The sequence below is a fragment of the Trifolium pratense genome, linkage group LG2 (genome assembly GCF_020283565.1).
Source record: "Trifolium pratense cultivar HEN17-A07 linkage group LG2, ARS_RC_1.1, whole genome shotgun sequence".
Taxonomy (NCBI): Eukaryota; Viridiplantae; Streptophyta; class Magnoliopsida; order Fabales; family Fabaceae; genus Trifolium; species Trifolium pratense.
The window spans coordinates 3,659,910-3,677,395 of NC_060060.1; the positions used below are offsets into that span (position 1 = coordinate 3,659,910).

At 31.3% G+C, this 17,486-nt stretch overlaps 2 protein-coding genes across 4 annotated transcripts; both read left to right on the plus strand.

The window, feature by feature from the left end:
- The first annotated feature begins 820 nt into the window (after positions 1-820).
- LOC123905680 (probable ubiquitin conjugation factor E4) lies at positions 821-8,291 on the plus strand. 3 transcript variants are annotated; one of them, XM_045955380.1, is made up of 16 exons: positions 821-1,920; positions 2,844-3,048; positions 3,272-3,423; positions 3,515-3,770; positions 3,886-4,038; positions 4,620-4,823; positions 4,900-5,012; positions 5,146-5,260; positions 5,724-5,813; positions 5,898-6,101; positions 6,190-6,285; positions 6,427-6,549; positions 7,060-7,152; positions 7,261-7,425; positions 7,673-7,762; positions 7,856-8,291. In XM_045955380.1, exons 1-16 carry the CDS (start codon positions 1,052-1,054, stop codon positions 8,033-8,035), a joined length of 3,108 nt encoding a protein of 1,035 aa, XP_045811336.1. In that variant the 5' UTR covers positions 821-1,051; the 3' UTR covers positions 8,036-8,291. The 3 variants fall into 3 exon arrangements, with proteins under 3 accessions (XP_045811336.1, XP_045811334.1, XP_045811335.1); XM_045955378.1 differs by having other exon boundaries at positions 887-1,920; positions 7,060-7,425; XM_045955379.1 differs by having other exon boundaries at positions 908-1,920; positions 5,724-6,101.
- Positions 8,292-8,634: 343 nt separating this feature from the next.
- LOC123905681 (probable mitochondrial saccharopine dehydrogenase-like oxidoreductase At5g39410) lies at positions 8,635-12,220 on the plus strand. The gene is made up of 2 exons (XM_045955381.1): positions 8,635-9,414; positions 11,301-12,220. The coding sequence occupies exons 1-2, from the start codon at positions 8,731-8,733 to the stop codon at positions 11,988-11,990; spliced, it is 1,374 nt and encodes a 457-aa protein (XP_045811337.1). The 5' UTR covers positions 8,635-8,730; the 3' UTR covers positions 11,991-12,220.
- The last annotated feature ends 5,266 nt before the right edge of the window (positions 12,221-17,486 follow it).

The window sequence follows — 17,486 nt, forward strand, 5'->3', positions numbered from 1 at the left end:
GAAATTATCGTTATAATAATTTAAAAACAATAGAATTATCCTAAAAACAAGATGAAAGAGATATGTCATTAAAGTTGAAATATCTATCTAACTTTTCAACTCAAAAGAGTAACACATAAATTATCTATTTTAATGTAAACATTACAATAGTAAGTTTAAATTTATGCCTAACTTTGGTAGTATAAATACTACCTTATGATTGCATGTAAATGCATACTTGAAGAATAATAAGAAATCATATCTAAACCTTTTCATTCTCCTCGTTTCCTTAATAATTAAACACGTATTTGTAATAGGAAAATGCTGAGTGGTACGAAACTCACTCCAACGAAATTTGACGAACAGACATCTATAGTGTATATCTTTTTTTTTATTATAAAAATAGCACACACCATTAATAGATAATTTCAACCAGTTATTATGCTGATATATTAAATATTTTTACCAATATGAAATCCTTGAATCGATGAAAACAACCAAAGATAAAAAAAATAGTACATGCGTAAGCCTTTGCGGTACTCTGGTAGGTTGCTGTGATAAAGTGTAAAAGGTTTATCCATTTTATCCAAAGCGGTCATGAAAGTAGATGGTATGAGTGTGTATAACCATGATTACCTTTATTTGAAACTATGAGAAAGAAAAATAAATAAACAAGGCGTTCATTGAATTTCGTTGAAAGAAAATTCGAACCATATAGCACTTCTCTTTGTAATATTATAACTATTATCTCGTTGATCTTTAATTTGCGCTATTTTTTTTATTGTTATAAATATTTTTTTATTTTATTAAAATAAAAAGATTGAATAATTTTTTTTATAACAAATCCATAAAAAAACAAATTGTCTTAACAATTGTATGTCGTTTTGTCTTGTTCACATGTCGTCTTGACTCTTGAGTTTACATCTTCTATTAAACTAACATTCCTCTATCTCACACTCTAACTAGATCCTTTATTTTCCCATTCTTTCTCGAGAAAATTTCTCGAGAAAATTCAAAATCAAAACAAAATCTCAAAACCACAGAGAAACAAATTTTCCGATCACTCACTCCAATGGCGACTGCGAAACCTCAACGAACTCCACAAGAAGTGGAAGACATCATCATCCGCAAAATCTTTCATGTAACCATCACCGGAGAATCAACAACCACCACCGGAGTAACCGATTCGAGAATCGTTTATCTCGAACTAACCGCCGCAGAGATTCTCAGCGAAGGAAAAGACCTTCTCCTTTCTCGTGATGTTATGGAACGAGTCCTAATCGATCGTCTTTCCGGCGATTTCCCCACCGCCGGTGCCGAAAACTCACCGTTTCAGTATCTTCTCGGTTGTTACAACCGAGCTCACGATGAAGGGAAGAAAATCGTGAACATGAAGGATAAAAACCTTAGGTCAGAGATGGAAACTGTTGTGAAACAAGCGAAGAAGCTTTGTGTTTCGTATTGTAGAATTCATCTCGCGAATCCTGAGCTATTCGCGAGTCAGAATTCAAATTCCGGCACAGGAAAGTCGCCTCTGTTGCCGTTGATTATATCGGAGTGTGGTGGAGGTGGTGGAATGGGGGTTTTCGGTAGTGGTAGTGATACTGGAGGAGTGAAAAGTCCTCCAGGGTTTTTAGATGAGTTTTTTAGGGATCCTGATTTTGAAAGTTTGGATAGAATTTTGAAAGGGTTGTATGAGGAATTAAGAGGGAATGTGGTGAAAATTTCGGTTCTTGGAAATTTTCAGGATTCTCTTAGGGCTTTGTTGTTTTTGGTTAGGTTACCTGTTGGTGCTAAGTCTCTTGTGAGTCATGAATGGTGGATTCCTAAAGGTCTTTATATGAATGGTCGAGCTATCGAAATGACTAGCATTTTGGGTCCTTTTTTCCATATCAGTGCTCTTCCTGATCAAACCTTCTTCAAGAGTAATCCGGATATTGGGTGAGCTTGAAAGTTTCAATTTTTTCCGATTATTTGATTGTGTGGTTAGTGTAGTGTTTTTGGAATTCAAATTAGTGTTGTTAATAGTAGTTATAGACTATAGCATAGTAGAATTTGAAGTTTGAACAAATTGCTCCCGCGATATGCTATTTAGTACAAAATTATTGTCAATAGCAGTGCTATAGCACTGTTGCATAGCGGGATTGGAACAGCTACTTTCAGTAATTTGCAATTGACAGCACTGATTCGAATATTGATGGTGTTTTGGATTTTTTATATTGTTTTGTTAAGCTTTGATTTCATTTGTTTAAACTTGGTTGAACTATCTGTTGTTTTCATTGTATGGATTGTGTATTTAGTGTTTTTGGGTGAGCTTAAAAGTTTTGATTATTAGTCTTTGTTTTTTGGGTTTAATTGGTTATGGTTTTTGGTCTTGCTTTTTCTTTGTATGTATGGATTGGTGAGGAAATTAAAATAATGCTTGTAGATGAGTGTTGCTTTCAGTTATGTGAACTTGGTTCGACTAACTGGTTGGGTAAATAGATTAATTTAGCGCTTGTCCAATAAGTAATTTTGTCATGAGAAGTTTAGTGTATTAAATTAAGCTTATTCACGAAGTGCATATTGAACTCGGTTCAAAAAAATATTATTGGTTAGTTGTAAGATAAGTTCTAGAAAAGGTATTCCAAACACAACTTGGTTAAGCTAACACGAGTTGTTTTATTTATGGAAAAATGTCAAGGGTATTATTTCGATGAGCTTATTCGTTGTAATTCTATCTTTTGGATTTGTGGTATCAAATGGTCTGTGTCTATATGTCGGTTTTTCAGCATTTTATTGGTTGATGATAATGAAGTGAACCCTAAGGATATTCATTTCCTTGGCTTCTTTCTTAACATATTTTTTCCCTCCTTCAAATCCAGGCAGCAGTGCTTTTCTGATGCATCAACTCGGCGGCCATCTGATTTATTATCTTCATTCACGACCATTAAAAATGTCATGAATACCTTATATGATGGCCTATCTGAAGTACTCCGCAACCTCCTTAGAAGTACAGACACTCGTGAAAATGTACTTGAGTATCTTGCAGAGGTGATCAATCTAAATGCATCCAGGGCCCATATACAGGTAAATTTCTTTCTTATCTGCATTTAAAAAACAATAAAGCATGAAGAAATGAGAGAAATTGTATTACTAACTTATTTCTTTTTTTCGTTCTTTTTCCCATTACCAATCATATTAAAGCTGAAATCTATTGTTTTCATTTTGAACTCATTTCTATTCTTTTTGAACTTATTTCTATTCTTTTTTTGATGTTTTTTGAGATTACATGTTACATTTTTTTAAACAGGTTGACCCGATTACTTGTGCAAGTTCAGGAATGTTTGTAAATCTCAGTGCAGTCATGCTTCGCCTCTGCGAACCATTTTTAGATGCAAATCTAACAAAAAGGGATAAAATTGATGCCAAATATGTACACCACGCAAACCGTTTGAAGCTAAGGTGAGGGACTTTGTTTATTAAATTTTAAAATTTCTGATTGAAGTTTCATGTATCTCTCTATATGTAACTTTTGGTTATGATCTTGTTTTAGTGGTTTGACTGCCCTTCATGCGTCATCAGAAGAAGTTACTGAATGGCTTGATAGTAAAAACCCAGCTAAGGAAGGGGAAATGATTCAATGTAATGATGGTGAGAAACGTCTGAAACAATCTCAAGAGGCCACCAGTTCTGGTAGTAATAATGCCAGTGCAAAATATTCATTTATATGTGAATGCTTTTTTATGACTGCAAGAGTGCTCAACTTGGGGCTTTTAAAAGCATTTTCTGACTTCAAACACTTAGTTCAGGTAATGACATGTATGTTTGGATTGAATTAAAGGTTTAGTACTTCAATTTTATGGGGGCTAAATATTAATTTTGTCTTCTTATATGCGTTGAATTTGGTGGTATGTTATTTTTCAGGATATTTCTAGAAGTGAGGATACTCTTGCCACACTTAAAAACATGCAGGGACAGTCACCTTCTCCTCAATTGGAATTGGATATAACTCGACTTGAGAAAGAACTTGAGTTGTATTCACAGGAAAAACTTTGTTATGAAGCTCAGATATTAAGGGTAGGTCATGTTTCCTCTCTCTTTGGAGTTCTGTTATCTCTTTGAAATGTCCGATATACATATTATATATATCTACACACACACACCCAAGTAGAGTTTGTAGAATGTTGTATTCTACATACTCATGTATTAGACCTTGTACTACAGGCTTTACTACATATATTTAGACTGCAATATAATTAGAACTAGTTTAATGAGTACAGTGTTGTTTATTTGTACCTTGTGACACATGGGTTCACTTTCTTTTAGTAGTGCTATCGTTCCCCTAGTTTTCTTTTGTTGTGACATTAGCTCATTGATCGAACATAAAGGTATTTTTTTATTTTTTTATTATTTTTTAATTTCTTAATAAAGAGAAGATTCATGAGTGTGGTTGCTTTGAAGGATAAGAGTGTCATATTTGTATATTTGTTGAAGAGTGTATATTCTTCTGAGTTTAATGTTTGCTAAAGTTTGATGCTTGATTATCTTTCATATTAAGTAGACAAGTTTTTGTTACTTTTTAGTGTTTTTCTATCTTCAAGTATCAGTTTTTTTTTGTTTTGTTTTGATTTTGTTCGGTTTCACTTTATTTTCCATAGGATAACACATTTATTCAGAATGCACTTTCGTTCTACCGCTTGATGATTGTCTGGTTGGTTGGCTTGGTTGGCGGATTTAAGATGCCTCTACCACCAACTTGCCCAATGGAATTTTCTGCCATGCCTGAACATTTTGTAGAAGATGCCATGGAACTTCTAATATTTGCTTCCCGGATTCCAAAGGCCTTAGATGGAGTTGTGCTGGTAGATTTTACTCAAAACAGTTTTTTTTTTTCCTTTACCTCCCGAATTCTTATGCCTTTTTACTCTTGTTCTGCAGGATGAGTTTATGAACTTCATAATTATGTTCATGGGCAGCCCTGATTTTATCAAAAACCCATATCTGAGAGCCAAGATGGTCGAAGTTCTGAACAACTGGATGCCTCGTAGGAGGTAATTTGGTGTCTTCTATATAAAATTTGAAGTTTGGTTGTTTAAATTTATATCAACGAATCTTGTTCTAAAGTCTTCACTCTTCAAGCTCAATAATTTGACGTGTTGGCTGTGCCCTATTCCCTTAATGCAGTGGCTCATCTGCTACAGCTACTCTATTTGAAGGGCATCAACTGTCTCTTGAGTATCTTGTGAGGAATCTTCTGAAACTTTACGTTGACATTGAGTTCACTGGTTCTCACACACAGGTTAGTCTACAGTGCAGGACAATGACCAACTTTTTTTTCTTCTTCATGCTGTAAAATTATAGATTAATGTCAGGAATACATTTGAATTGTTTGGTAAACACCTATCTTTATTATTTTCAATCTCATTCTGAGGCTTCAACAAGGGGGTCCATGTTCCTGTTTACTACATGATGACATAAGATGGTTAAATAAGTAGTATTTCATTATTATCCTAAACTTGTGATTCACTACTAGCAGCAATGTCTGGTGAACTTACGAGTATCATTTCAAACTGTTTCACTAATTTTCTATGGCTCATAGATGATGCCATCATAGTGGTTTCGTATTATACACACATATTGATGGAGTATATATTACTTTCAGTGGGTTCAGTATATGAAATAATTAATCTTTCTGTGTTGTTTAGTACTACAACTACAAGGACCCCTAGCTAATTGTCTCATCTGTTACTTGTTCACTACAGTTCTACGACAAGTTTAACATCCGCCATAATATCGCTGAACTCCTTGAATACCTGTGGAATGTCCCCAGTCATCGTAGTGCTTGGAGACAGGTAATACATGAAAGACATTTGAATTTTTTATCTCTCACGATACTCTACTGCATTCAGTTTTTGCTGAACTTAATTTTGTTACAGATTGCTAAAGAGGAGGAAAAGGGTGTCTATCTCAATTTCTTAAACTTTCTCATTAATGATAGTATTTATCTTCTCGATGAAAGTTTGAACAAAATTCTTGAGCTAAAAGAATTGGAGGCTGAGATGTCAAATACTGCCGAATGGGAGCGGCGGCCAGTTCAAGAGAGGCAGGAGAGGACCCGGTTATTCCACTCTCAAGAAAATGTCAGTCTGACTTTGGTATATTGAGTAATTATATTTCTGCATATGTTTTAAAATTAATCTAATAAAACAATGCTGGAAAATTTTGTAGATTATTCGGATAGATATGAAGTTGGCCAATGAAGATGTCAGTATGCTTGCATTTACTTCCGAGCAGATTACTGCTCCATTCCTGCTTCCTGAGATGGTACTCTCTCTGTCCATCATTAGGATGTTATTCATGTTGCCATCCCATAGAATGAACTTTTTGTGGCAAACTATAATGTTCCTCTGAAATTTGTTATTCTCCTTATTAGCTTAGTCTTATTTTGTTTTCCACTTTTGCAAGGTTGATCGAGTGGCCAGCATGCTCAATTACTTTCTGCTGCAATTGGTGGGGCCCCAAAGAAAATCACTCAGTCTGAAAGATCCTGAAAAATATGAATTTCGTCCAAAGCATTTGCTTAAACAGGTTGGCATCATCTTTAACTCAGTCTGAAAGATCCTGAAAAATATGAATTTCGTCCAAAGCATTTGCTTAAACAGGTTGGCATCATCTTTAGGAGATCCAAAGGCAAATACAGAAGAGAGTGCTTTATACTCTACCTTTATTTCCTCTGTTATATTGTTAAATTACGTGTTTATTTCTTGTGTATTCCTTATTGCTTTGCAAGCTTATTATCTTTCACCATGGGGAGTTTGCTTGTCTGAATTCATATTGCTAAAATCATTGTAGTTTTTAACCTCTATGGTACAAAAATCGTCCCTATGCCGACTCATTAATTTCTTGTGCATTCCTTGTTGCACTGTGTGTAAATCCTAGTTTGCTGGAAAACTCTTTCCAACACTAATAAGCGCCTCATAATTATTTCATGATTAGTTGTTTGCTCTAGTCTTTCATAATACCAAAACCCTTATGTTACATGACACAAACTTCATTTTCCAGAGAACTAACTAAACTTCAATATTTATTCATTTGAAGATTGTGCATGTATATGTTCATCTGACTAGAGGTGACACAAATTCTATCTTCCCGTCTGCCATATCAAAGGATGGCCGATCATACAATGATCAGGTTAGTTTTGTGAGATTTTTAATATACTCTGGTTGTTCTCGAGTATTTTCTGATTTGTACTACCACAAGCTAGTAAGTGAATGCAATTTGACTGTGAGTTTGCTGCAGTTGTTTAGCTCTGCTGCAGACGTCCTTCGTAGAATTGGTGAGGATGCAAGAATCATACAGGAATTTATTCAGCTCGGTGATAAGGCCAAAGTTGCTGCTTCAGAGGCCTTGGATGCTGAAGCTACTCTCGGAGAAATACCAGATGAATTCCTGGATCCAATTCAAGTAAGCTTTAAACTTATTTTTCAGTGTACACTTGTCTATGTTTATTGTGAGAGCCAACCATTGATCTTAATTTGGTGATGACTAGTTGCATTTTGCTTTTCATTACTTTTTATGAAAAAAATGCTTTTGATTTTGCAAAACTTGGAAATTTTTTATATTTTTATTTTATTATAAGTTGTTTTAATTACTGAATAAACTAATACAAATACATCAATAATAAATTAACATTTTTCTATATGCATTGTAGTATACTTTGATGAAGGATCCAGTTATCTTGCCTTCTTCAAAGACCACGGTTGATCGTCCTGTCATCCAGAGGCATCTTCTCAGTGATAGTGTAACATCTCTGACCCGTTGTTTTTTACTACTCATTTTCATTCTGAAAAGAGATTCACTGGATTATGTTTTTTCTATATGATTATTTGTGCAGACTGATCCATTCAACCGTTCTCATCTGACCGCCGATATGCTAATTCCTGATGTTGAACTCAAAGCAAGAATTGAAGAGTTTATCAGGTCTCAGGAAATGAAGAAACACAGTGAAAGCCTAAGTATGCAAAGTAATAAGGCCACCATTCAACCCACAAATGCTGATATGTTGATTGATTAGGAAAAGTTTTGGAGTTTCCTAACTTATCAAACCAATTATGGATTATTACCATGCACATGCACATAAAGATAGTTGTGGAACTTCAATTAATTTGTTTTTCGAAATTTTAAAGTATTGTTTAGATATTTAAGGCTGTAAGGATATTTGAATCAACAATGTATAGAAGTATAAAGTGGTGTTTATTAACTATTTTTTCTTTAAAGATGTATCCTCAACGCGTAACTTTAATTTAAGAAATATTTGAAATCCATTTAAAGGATTAACTTTTTCTAACAAATATTTTTCTATATTGGTTAGATATCAAACCCAATTTTTTTTTTGTTATCAAATAAATTAACACAAATATAAGAAAATAAAAATAGAAAATATTTTTGTAAAGTAAATTTATATTCTTACATATATAAACTACATCCACTATGAATTGAATTTGCTGCCTAAATAGCGGATGGTGGTATTTTAGTAATTTTGTAGAGCATGAGAAAATGGATAAGGTGACAAACGAAATTTTCATAAAATTTTATGGGGATGAAATCCAAACAAATTTGTTTGGAGGGACTAAAACCAAAAACCATATACTTGCTTTTGAGGCAAAAAACCATATACAAGTTATTGGCACCAAAGGCATATATATCTAAACAATATATAGGTGAATCAGAAACTGTTTTTTCAAAGCAAGAAATCTCTGAAAAGTGATTATGGCAGCAACAACAGCTTCATCACTACAAACATTCGACATCATAATCTTAGGAGCAACAGGTTTCACTGGCAAACATGTTCTCAAACAAGCTCTCAAATTCTTCAACAACAACAAAAACAGCAATCTTAATTTCAATTCCATAGCCATAGCTGGTAGAAACCAATCAAAATTAACACAAACTCTTAACTGGGCAACCCGACCCGACCCACCACCTTCAATTCCAATCCTCATCGCCGATACAACCGACCCAACTTCACTCCGTTCACTCTGTCTCAAAACCCGTCTCATACTCAACTGCGTCGGCCCCTTTCGCAGCCACGGCGAGCCTGTCGTGGCGGCGTGTGTTGAAACGGGTTGTGATTATTTGGATATAACGGGTGAGTCTGAGTTTATGGATCGGGTTGAAATTGGGTATCATGAAAAAAGTGTAAAAAATGGTTCTTTGATTGTTTCTGCTTGTGGGTTTGATTCTGTTCCTGCTGAGATTGGTTTGTTGTTTCATTTGAAGCAATGGGTTGGTGGGTGTTTGCCATATAGGGTTGAGGCTTTTTTGAGTGCTGAGTCTGAGAAGAAAATGGTTGGGAATTTTGGAACTTTTGAATCTGCTGTTTTAGCTGTTGCTGATTTGAAAGAGATGAGACTTAGAAGAGATGCACAAGTAATCAAAAGAGCAAAGCCTGTGGTATGAATTGAATATTGTATATATCATAATAGTTGTATATAGTAAACTATATTTTACCGACATTTGAGGTTAAAGGTGTGTCTAGTATCTGACATGTTTTGATATCTTACATTGATGTTACTCTAACGTATGTGTTTACATTCGATTTGATCACTAGTATGTTTTCAAATTATTACTGGTGTTAGTGTCGTGTGTGTTTGTACCGGTGTGGTGCTTCATAGATATCATAATAGCTGTATGTAGGAAACTATATTTCACTGACATTTGAGATTGAAGGTGTGTTTAGTATATCTGACATGTTTCGATGATGTTTAATATACTGACGCATGTGTTTACATTCAATCACTTTTGTGTTTTCTAATTATTAGTGTCTGTATCGGTGTTTCATAGGTAGTAACTAAGGTTTACGTAATTGAATTTAGTGCAAGAATTTAATTTGTATACATAGTGTAAAACTCTCTTTTACATGTAGATCCAATCATGTTTATGATGTAAATATTTTTAGAGATATTTTGAAACTAACATAATAAAGTGGCCTTATGGTATGATTTGGTTGAATTGTATGCGGAGAACAATTTTACATTGTTGGTGAATAATAACAAGTAACAACTATAACAATTAATATCTTTAGTGTAATTGTTAATGTGTGATTGTTTCTGTTACCTTTGTTGTTTTTTGAGTTTCTCGATAATATATAGACTCGATGCTTATACCTTGCTATTGCATATTGAAGATGGAGCAATTCTTAAATGGGTGTATACTGTATAAGCAATCAAAAGTTTTAAAGTGCTGTTTACACTTGGTGCTACTAGGTGGGGTTTGGGAATGGTAGTTGTATGTACTATGTAGTCCTACCCTCTAGAAGCAAGTAATGGGGGAAAAAACATTACTACTGTGGAAGCGTATACGCTTTTAATATTTACATAAGCATAACCAAAGTTAGCTTTAAGTTCATCAACCTCACTTAAGCCAGCCCCACAGCAGTTAGAAGCTGTTACATAACAGTTTGAAGTAGTTACAACTTACAACAGTTCGAGATTTGATGCATAGTTAGTTACTTGTAATAGAAGTTAAGGTCCTCTACATGTGATGTAGCTTTCATTGAATAATCAAGGGAAATCATCTCATATTCATTGAATAATCAAGGGAAATCATCTCATATTCACTTCTTTCAGAATTTGCTCTCTATGACTTTTCTCTCGTAATAAAATAGATTCTCATTTGGACTAGAGAGAGAAAGTGTGTTTTTATTTTTTGGAGATATCACTGCTAGCGTTGTTTGTTCAAATGATTAAATGACAATTGTTTTCACTAAATCTTTGATTGGTCTTCATATGTAACAAACTTGGTGTATATCTTCAGAGGGAGTGTTAAAAATATAGCATTCTTCACACCCTAAGAATAATTCACTAGTGTTATTATTTCGAGTGAAGTGAAGATAGTTGTCAGCATAGAGTAATCCACACTCCTGACACTACTACAATCTCCTTAGTTGTGCATCATATTTTCATCTGAAAGTTGTTGATGATGCAAGTTGTTGATTTAAGTCATCTGTTAAAACATTGGCTCCTCCTTGAATTGTCATGGTGGATCTATCGTCTATAATATGTAATTTGAACAAATCTCTATTGATCCGCTATACTCTATTTAGTACAAAGTGTTTTCAAATAGCGCTTATGGCGGCAAAAGCATTGTAGCATAGCGGAATTTGAACAAACCGCTTTCCGCTAATTTTTGCGATTTGCAATTGACAACTTTGTTCTACTCAAACTAATGTATGTAACCTTGTGTAGTTGACTTTGTATTTCTTTTTTCATTTCTCCATTTAATATATTCCACATCCTCTGTAATTTTCCTAATTTTTAATGAATTATGCATGTTTGTAGATTCCAGGTCCCATTCCTAAAGGAAAAATAATCGAACACCAGAAGAAAATTGGCCTTTGGGGAATAACACTACCGTCAGCAGATGCAACCTTAGTTGGAAAAACATTTTCGACTCTAACAGAAAACCCTAACGGTCTCCAAGGTTTGGACGAGAGTCCCGAAACAGTTGAGAAAAGGAAAGTCTTTTGGTCATCTGTGAAACCGGTACATTTTGGTGTGAAGTTAGGCTCAAAATCTTTGTTAGGCATTTTTGGATACATCACATTTGGTGTAATCCTAGGTCTTTTCGGAAGTACAAGTTTTGGAAGATGGCTTCTTTTGAAATATCCTTCAATCTTTAGCCTTGGTGGTTTCAGCAAGAATGGTCCTTCTGAAGAGGAAGTGGAAAGTGCTTCATTCAAGATGTGGTTTGTTGGACACGGTTTTAGCGATGAGAGTCTTGCTGCAAAAGAAAACTCAAAACCTGATACGGAAATTATAACGAGAATAACCGGACCCGAAATGGGTTATGTAACAACGCCGATAATTATGATTCAGTGTGCTCTTATAATTCTTAGCCAAAGAAATAATCTACCAAAGGGAGGAGTTTACACTCCAGGGATTGTATTTGGTCCAACTGATCTTCAAGAAAGACTTGAACAAAATGGAATATCTTTTGATGTCATCTCTAAAAGTAAGCTATCTTCTTGATCATTGTAGATCATTATTTGGTTGGAAGAGAATAAAAATTAGCTTGTGTCTTTTGAGAATATTGATTTGTAATCAAGCAGGGAGAGAATTTTTTTTTTTTTTTGTTTCATTTGTTTACACTATAGTTGTAATGATTATAACCAGCGGCAAGATCATTTTTGTCAAGTAGTTTAGTGGCTAAAATTTTATCTTTTAAGATGAATAAGTGAATGTACCGATGTTTGAATCCCGATCCTTATATATTACATGGAATGTTTCTATCAACTAAATTATATATGTTCACGGAACAAGAATTATTACTTGTGCAAGATAGTAAGAAATCTATAATATGTAAAAAGCCAGGCTTATTTGCCTTTCTCTCTCCTCTCCTCATGCATTTGACATTTAATGCTATTATTACAATATTAAATATTATATGTTTTTTTTTTAATTGTAGTGATAATTGTGTCATAATTGGTTTTAATAACACAAAATTATTCATATGTCAATTTTTTTCTCTATGCATGATTTTGTCTAAATACTACAACTCACAATTTTCCAAATCTTTTCTTTTAGTTATTCCTCTTTAGTTATTTTACTAATTGTTATTGTTATTTATTATTTACTCGAATGTTTAAGAAAATGTCTCCAAAATATAACTCGATTTCTGGAATTTATTTCTGGAATTTATGATATATCTCCTTCGAAAAAATTATGGAATATTCTGGATTGTATTATAATCATACTGCAATTGGGTGTATTATGATTGCAGATATCATAATATTCATATAAATGAATCATATTCTTGATTGTATTATAATCATACTAATAGCAAAATTGGGTGTATTATGATTCATACATCCAATTTTGCTTATGTGATTCATTTAGCATTTATTGATATTTGTCAAATATTTATTCTTCATATTACTTCCTCATATATCAATCAGCTCCGTTAAATTATTATGGAAATATATTGATTGACTTTGACCAGAAAATGCATAATAATTCAAATGGTTACCGTATTTAAAATTTAAATTTAAAATTAATAATATAGGCTACGATTTATTTATATTTTGATAAAATAAGTTCCGAAATTTTAGTGATACATCTATCTATTCCTTTAATAGTTGTCGGTAGCCACACAATATAGTGTATATATATATATATATATATATATATATATATATATATGCAGTATGTTTCCATAACTAAGACCGTACCATTTTATGTTCTTCAATTTTCAGTATCATGTACTATTATTTTTCATATATGTATAATTTGAATTTGATTTTTTTTTCTTTTTCGTTGTTTCATTTTCATTGATTCTCTTTTTACTTAAATAAATTAATTAAATAATTTAAATATTATTTTTCAATTGTTGTTGACAATTTGACATTCATTTCCTCAAGTCAAATCCGATTTTGAAAGAAATTTGACTGGATTGATTTACTTCCCTCATTTAAATGCATTCATCAATTTCTCAATGATTTTTCATTAATGTTTTCGATTTGAAATAGGTTTCCTTCCGTAACATTTAAATGCATTCATTCCTTAATACAATGAAATACTCCGTATTTTATTCCTTAATACAATGAAATATTGATGTAAAATGAAATATTAGCATTAACGTAAATTATTATTTATTAATGATTAATGATTTCCTTTAATTGATTGTGTTTTTTTTTTTGGTAGAAATATATTGTGTTTTTTCTCTAAGTTTGTATCAACATTATTTTGCTATAAATATATAGTGCTACCATTCCTTGCATCATTTGTATGTATAATTCGTATGTATTTTCTTCTGCTTATAAACTTTTTATAATTTCATAATTTTTCTCATTCTAACTTTTTTGTTTGTTGGTTCTAATATAATGGTGCCAATTCTCTAATGAAATATGTAGATTCTAATTTTATTATGTGTAGCTACCGACAAAAGCAAATTGTTCCAAGTCTGTGACATTGGTGTGTGAAGTGTGAACTTTGATCATTCTCTTCTCTATTGATAACTCTACGGTATTTGTTCATTAATCCATCCTTTATTCTTTTCTTTTTTGTTAATTAGTTAATTTTAGTTGTTAATTTCTTTCAAAATTTGAATGTGATTTTTCTAATCCAAGTTTTTTTCTTTTTTCCAGATGATTCAAGGTTCCTCTTTGATGTTTTCAAGATTTTATTGTCAGTTTCAAGATTCATAAACTATCGATTTTGTTGTAATTATATTTGAATTAATTAGATTTTTGAAATGTTTACATGAAAGACATTTTTTTATTGTTGAAATATATATATATATATATATATATATATATATATATATATATATATATATATATATATATATATATATATATTATTTGGACTTTTTAGGGTACATGACACACTCATATCAATCCTCTTCTAGCATTGTTTTGACATTATTATCATAATCAAATTAATAATAAAGTTGATCTTTCTATCATTATCCTGCTTCAAAAAAATAAAAGGAAAAAGAGCAATGATAATTTATTTTATCATTATACATTCTGATTCAAATTTCACAATAAGCAATGATCATTTATTTCTAATTGCAATGTCAATTGCTATTGGAATCTACTGATATATTATTTGATAGCTGTTTTTCAGAGACTTTTGTACACATGACATTTCGATAGTGATTCTCTTCTCATATGATTTTGACAATAAATTCACGTAAGCAATATCAATCTTATTCAATGTAAAACGCTGTAATTTATTGATCTTTACTAATAATATATCTTTTTTTTTTTACAATTTTTTACAAAAAATTACTAATAAGCCAAATATATTTGAGAGAAAAATATAATATTTTTTTAATATAATTAAATGCTTTAAATGCTATAATTTGAGTATTAATCCTTTCTCAAAATATTTGGTAAGGATTGATTAAAAAAAAATTTGGTAAGAAAATACTACAATGACGAAAGAAAAAATATTTAAAAAAAGAGATTTAGTAAGAAAGTACTATATATAATCAGTAAAAAAAAAAGAGTAGTGGATAAATGGAAAGTTAAATTTGAGAAAAAGAATTCATAGTAGTATTGAAATTTTCCTCTGTCTTATATTATTAATAAATAAAAAAATTCATACTTATTAAGAAAAGTAAATTAGAATAATTTAAAATATGAATTTTTGTGTTTTACTTGAAATAAGTTTCATGAGAAAAAAAATTTACAAACACGTTTTTACGTGATTTCAGTCCTTTTTTTCAAAGAATTTTGTACACATGGCATGTTCAAAAGGTTTCTCTTCTCATATGGCCTTGACAATTAATTCACATAATTCACATGAGAAACCAAAAATTCAAATTCTACATAGACAATTGATGATTTATAGTTGTACCATTAATACTAATAATATGCAAAATTGAACGTTATTAAAAACATTCTATAATGAAATAGGCGATGCAACATTCTATTAATAGTTGTACTGAAAATTCACATCGTTAAGGAAGATTCTTTTTATTGCAAACATTAATTTTATTATATTTATTGTACCGTAGAAATATCCAAAGCAATGTTTTATATTGGATTTAACCATTTATTATATTTTATTTGCAGATGTATAGAAAAACTATGAAAGGAATGAATTAAGACCAAGTTGGTTGCGATAGAACTTGACGGGATCAATGATATTCTTTTCTTAGAGTGGATTAAATTTATTTCATTAGGTTAAGATTATTTTTTGTATTAATTTTTTATTTATTTAGAGAAGACCAATAATTTGTACCAAAAAAAGAAAAAGAAAAGAGAAGACCAATAATAAAGAGGAGGAAGAGAATTGTTCAAAAAAAAACGAGGAAAATAGTACAATTATTTTAAGACATTTATACGGGATTTTAAGACATTCTCATATTTTTTATTAATTTTCCTTTTTTTTATCTATTTTATTTGTTATATTTTTTATCGTGGTTATATACTTTTATTTTAAGACATTTATACGAGATTTTATACTTTTACTCATATATTAATACATAGACATATTTTTTTGTATTTTTATGTGGTCTGTGTTCTTTTTATTTTGTTATTTATATATGATCTATTTTCTTATTTATGTGAGAATTTTACACATGTATTATTTGGGGATATATATGCACATGGCGGTCGAACTATTAATTATCAGAGAATTCTTCCCATAAGAACAAGATGGTAAATACCAAAAAGTATATATATTTTATAAACGTATACCAAAAAAATATATTATTCTAGGAACCGTATGTTTGTTCATATATTAATTCAGAGACATATTTTTTTATTTATAATATATAGTAGGTTCTATATTTATTTTATTCGGAGGATATTAATGTGAATTTTTTTTTGAAGAAGTATTGATGTGAAAATGAACTAATATAAGATATATTATGATAATTTCTTTAGGGTATTTTTGTTTCATATTTATTTTACTATCGAATTTAACTTTTTTTTGTTTGTTTGGTTTTTTTTTTAAAGTTTACACACGAGTCTATATTTTTACATTGAGATTTACACGGGATTTATATTTATATTCATATATTAATACAATATCCTTTGTTTTATTTTTTTACTAATACGAGATCTTTTTTTTATGTTTATAAATTGCCATTCTTTTTATTTGAGAATTTTGAAAATTTTAATATTAAAATGTTATTTTTGTAGTCTAATTTTACCCGTGCTTGGCACGGGTCCGGATACTAGTAATAGTAAATAGGAGTAACTAAATTGGTGCTTCTTTCAATGCATCACCGATAGAACAAGCTACTCCACCGAATTTGAAGCTATTTTAGATGATTGTAAAATGATGTTAGCTAATTTCCCAAACTTTAAGATAAGTTTCATTGGGAGGCAAGCCAATTTTGTTATTTCATGCTCGTCACCAAACATTTGATTTAAGTCCATCTTGTATTGTTCCTATGTTTTTTTTTGGTTTACATATTGTTCCTATTTTGATGAATGAAATAATATGAGTTTGTTTTGATTAAAAAAAAAAAAACTAAATTGATAATTTAAATTGTTGGACTATATCAAAAGGTCGTCCCTCACATAAACAAGTTGGTAAATTAGTGAAAGTTCCACATCTATATTTATGTGCATGGTAATTGCATGGTAATTATCCATATTTGGTTTGATAAGTTAGGAAACTCCAAAAATTTTCCTAATCCACCTCCCCAACATATGTATGTATTACATGCAATACAATATAAGAATGTTCTTATATTGCTGTTCCTGGTAAAGGCAAAATTGCCCCTACTTAAGAAATTGCCAAGTGTTCCAAATGAGGGCAAATGATGTCTAAAACCTTGTTAACTGAACTAGAATAAAAACTAACTGAGCTGATATGTGAGTTAACTAAGCCATTTTTTCATCTTGTGAGACAAAAGTTTACTTTATTGAAATACATGGTTCCATTTTAACCAAGCAATGACCCACTTAGTTGCTCTTGAAAACCAATACATGTGACAAATGTACTTTAATTGCAAGTTGTCAAAAGCTGTCTATCGCCTTTATGAATCAACTTTTGGAGCCAAAT

What these genes read in the sequence shown, in the direction of transcription:
- LOC123905680 (XM_045955378.1), top strand. Translation starts at nt 1,052, where the DNA reads ATGGCGACTGCGAAACCTCAACGAACTCCACAAGAAGTGGAAGACATC. An exon ending in ATGAAGCTCAGATATTAAGG is followed by an intron (nt 4,039 to 4,619) that starts GTAGGTCATGTT and finishes TATTTTCCATAG; the next exon opens with GATAACACATTTATTCAGAA. An exon ending in GGCATCTTCTCAGTGATAGT is followed by an intron (nt 7,763 to 7,855) that starts GTAACATCTCTG and finishes TTATTTGTGCAG; the next exon opens with ACTGATCCATTCAACCGTTC.
- LOC123905681 (XM_045955381.1), top strand. Translation starts at nt 8,731, where the DNA reads ATGGCAGCAACAACAGCTTCATCACTACAAACATTCGACATCATAATC. An exon ending in TCAAAAGAGCAAAGCCTGTG is followed by an intron (nt 9,415 to 11,300) that starts GTATGAATTGAA and finishes GCATGTTTGTAG; the next exon opens with ATTCCAGGTCCCATTCCTAA.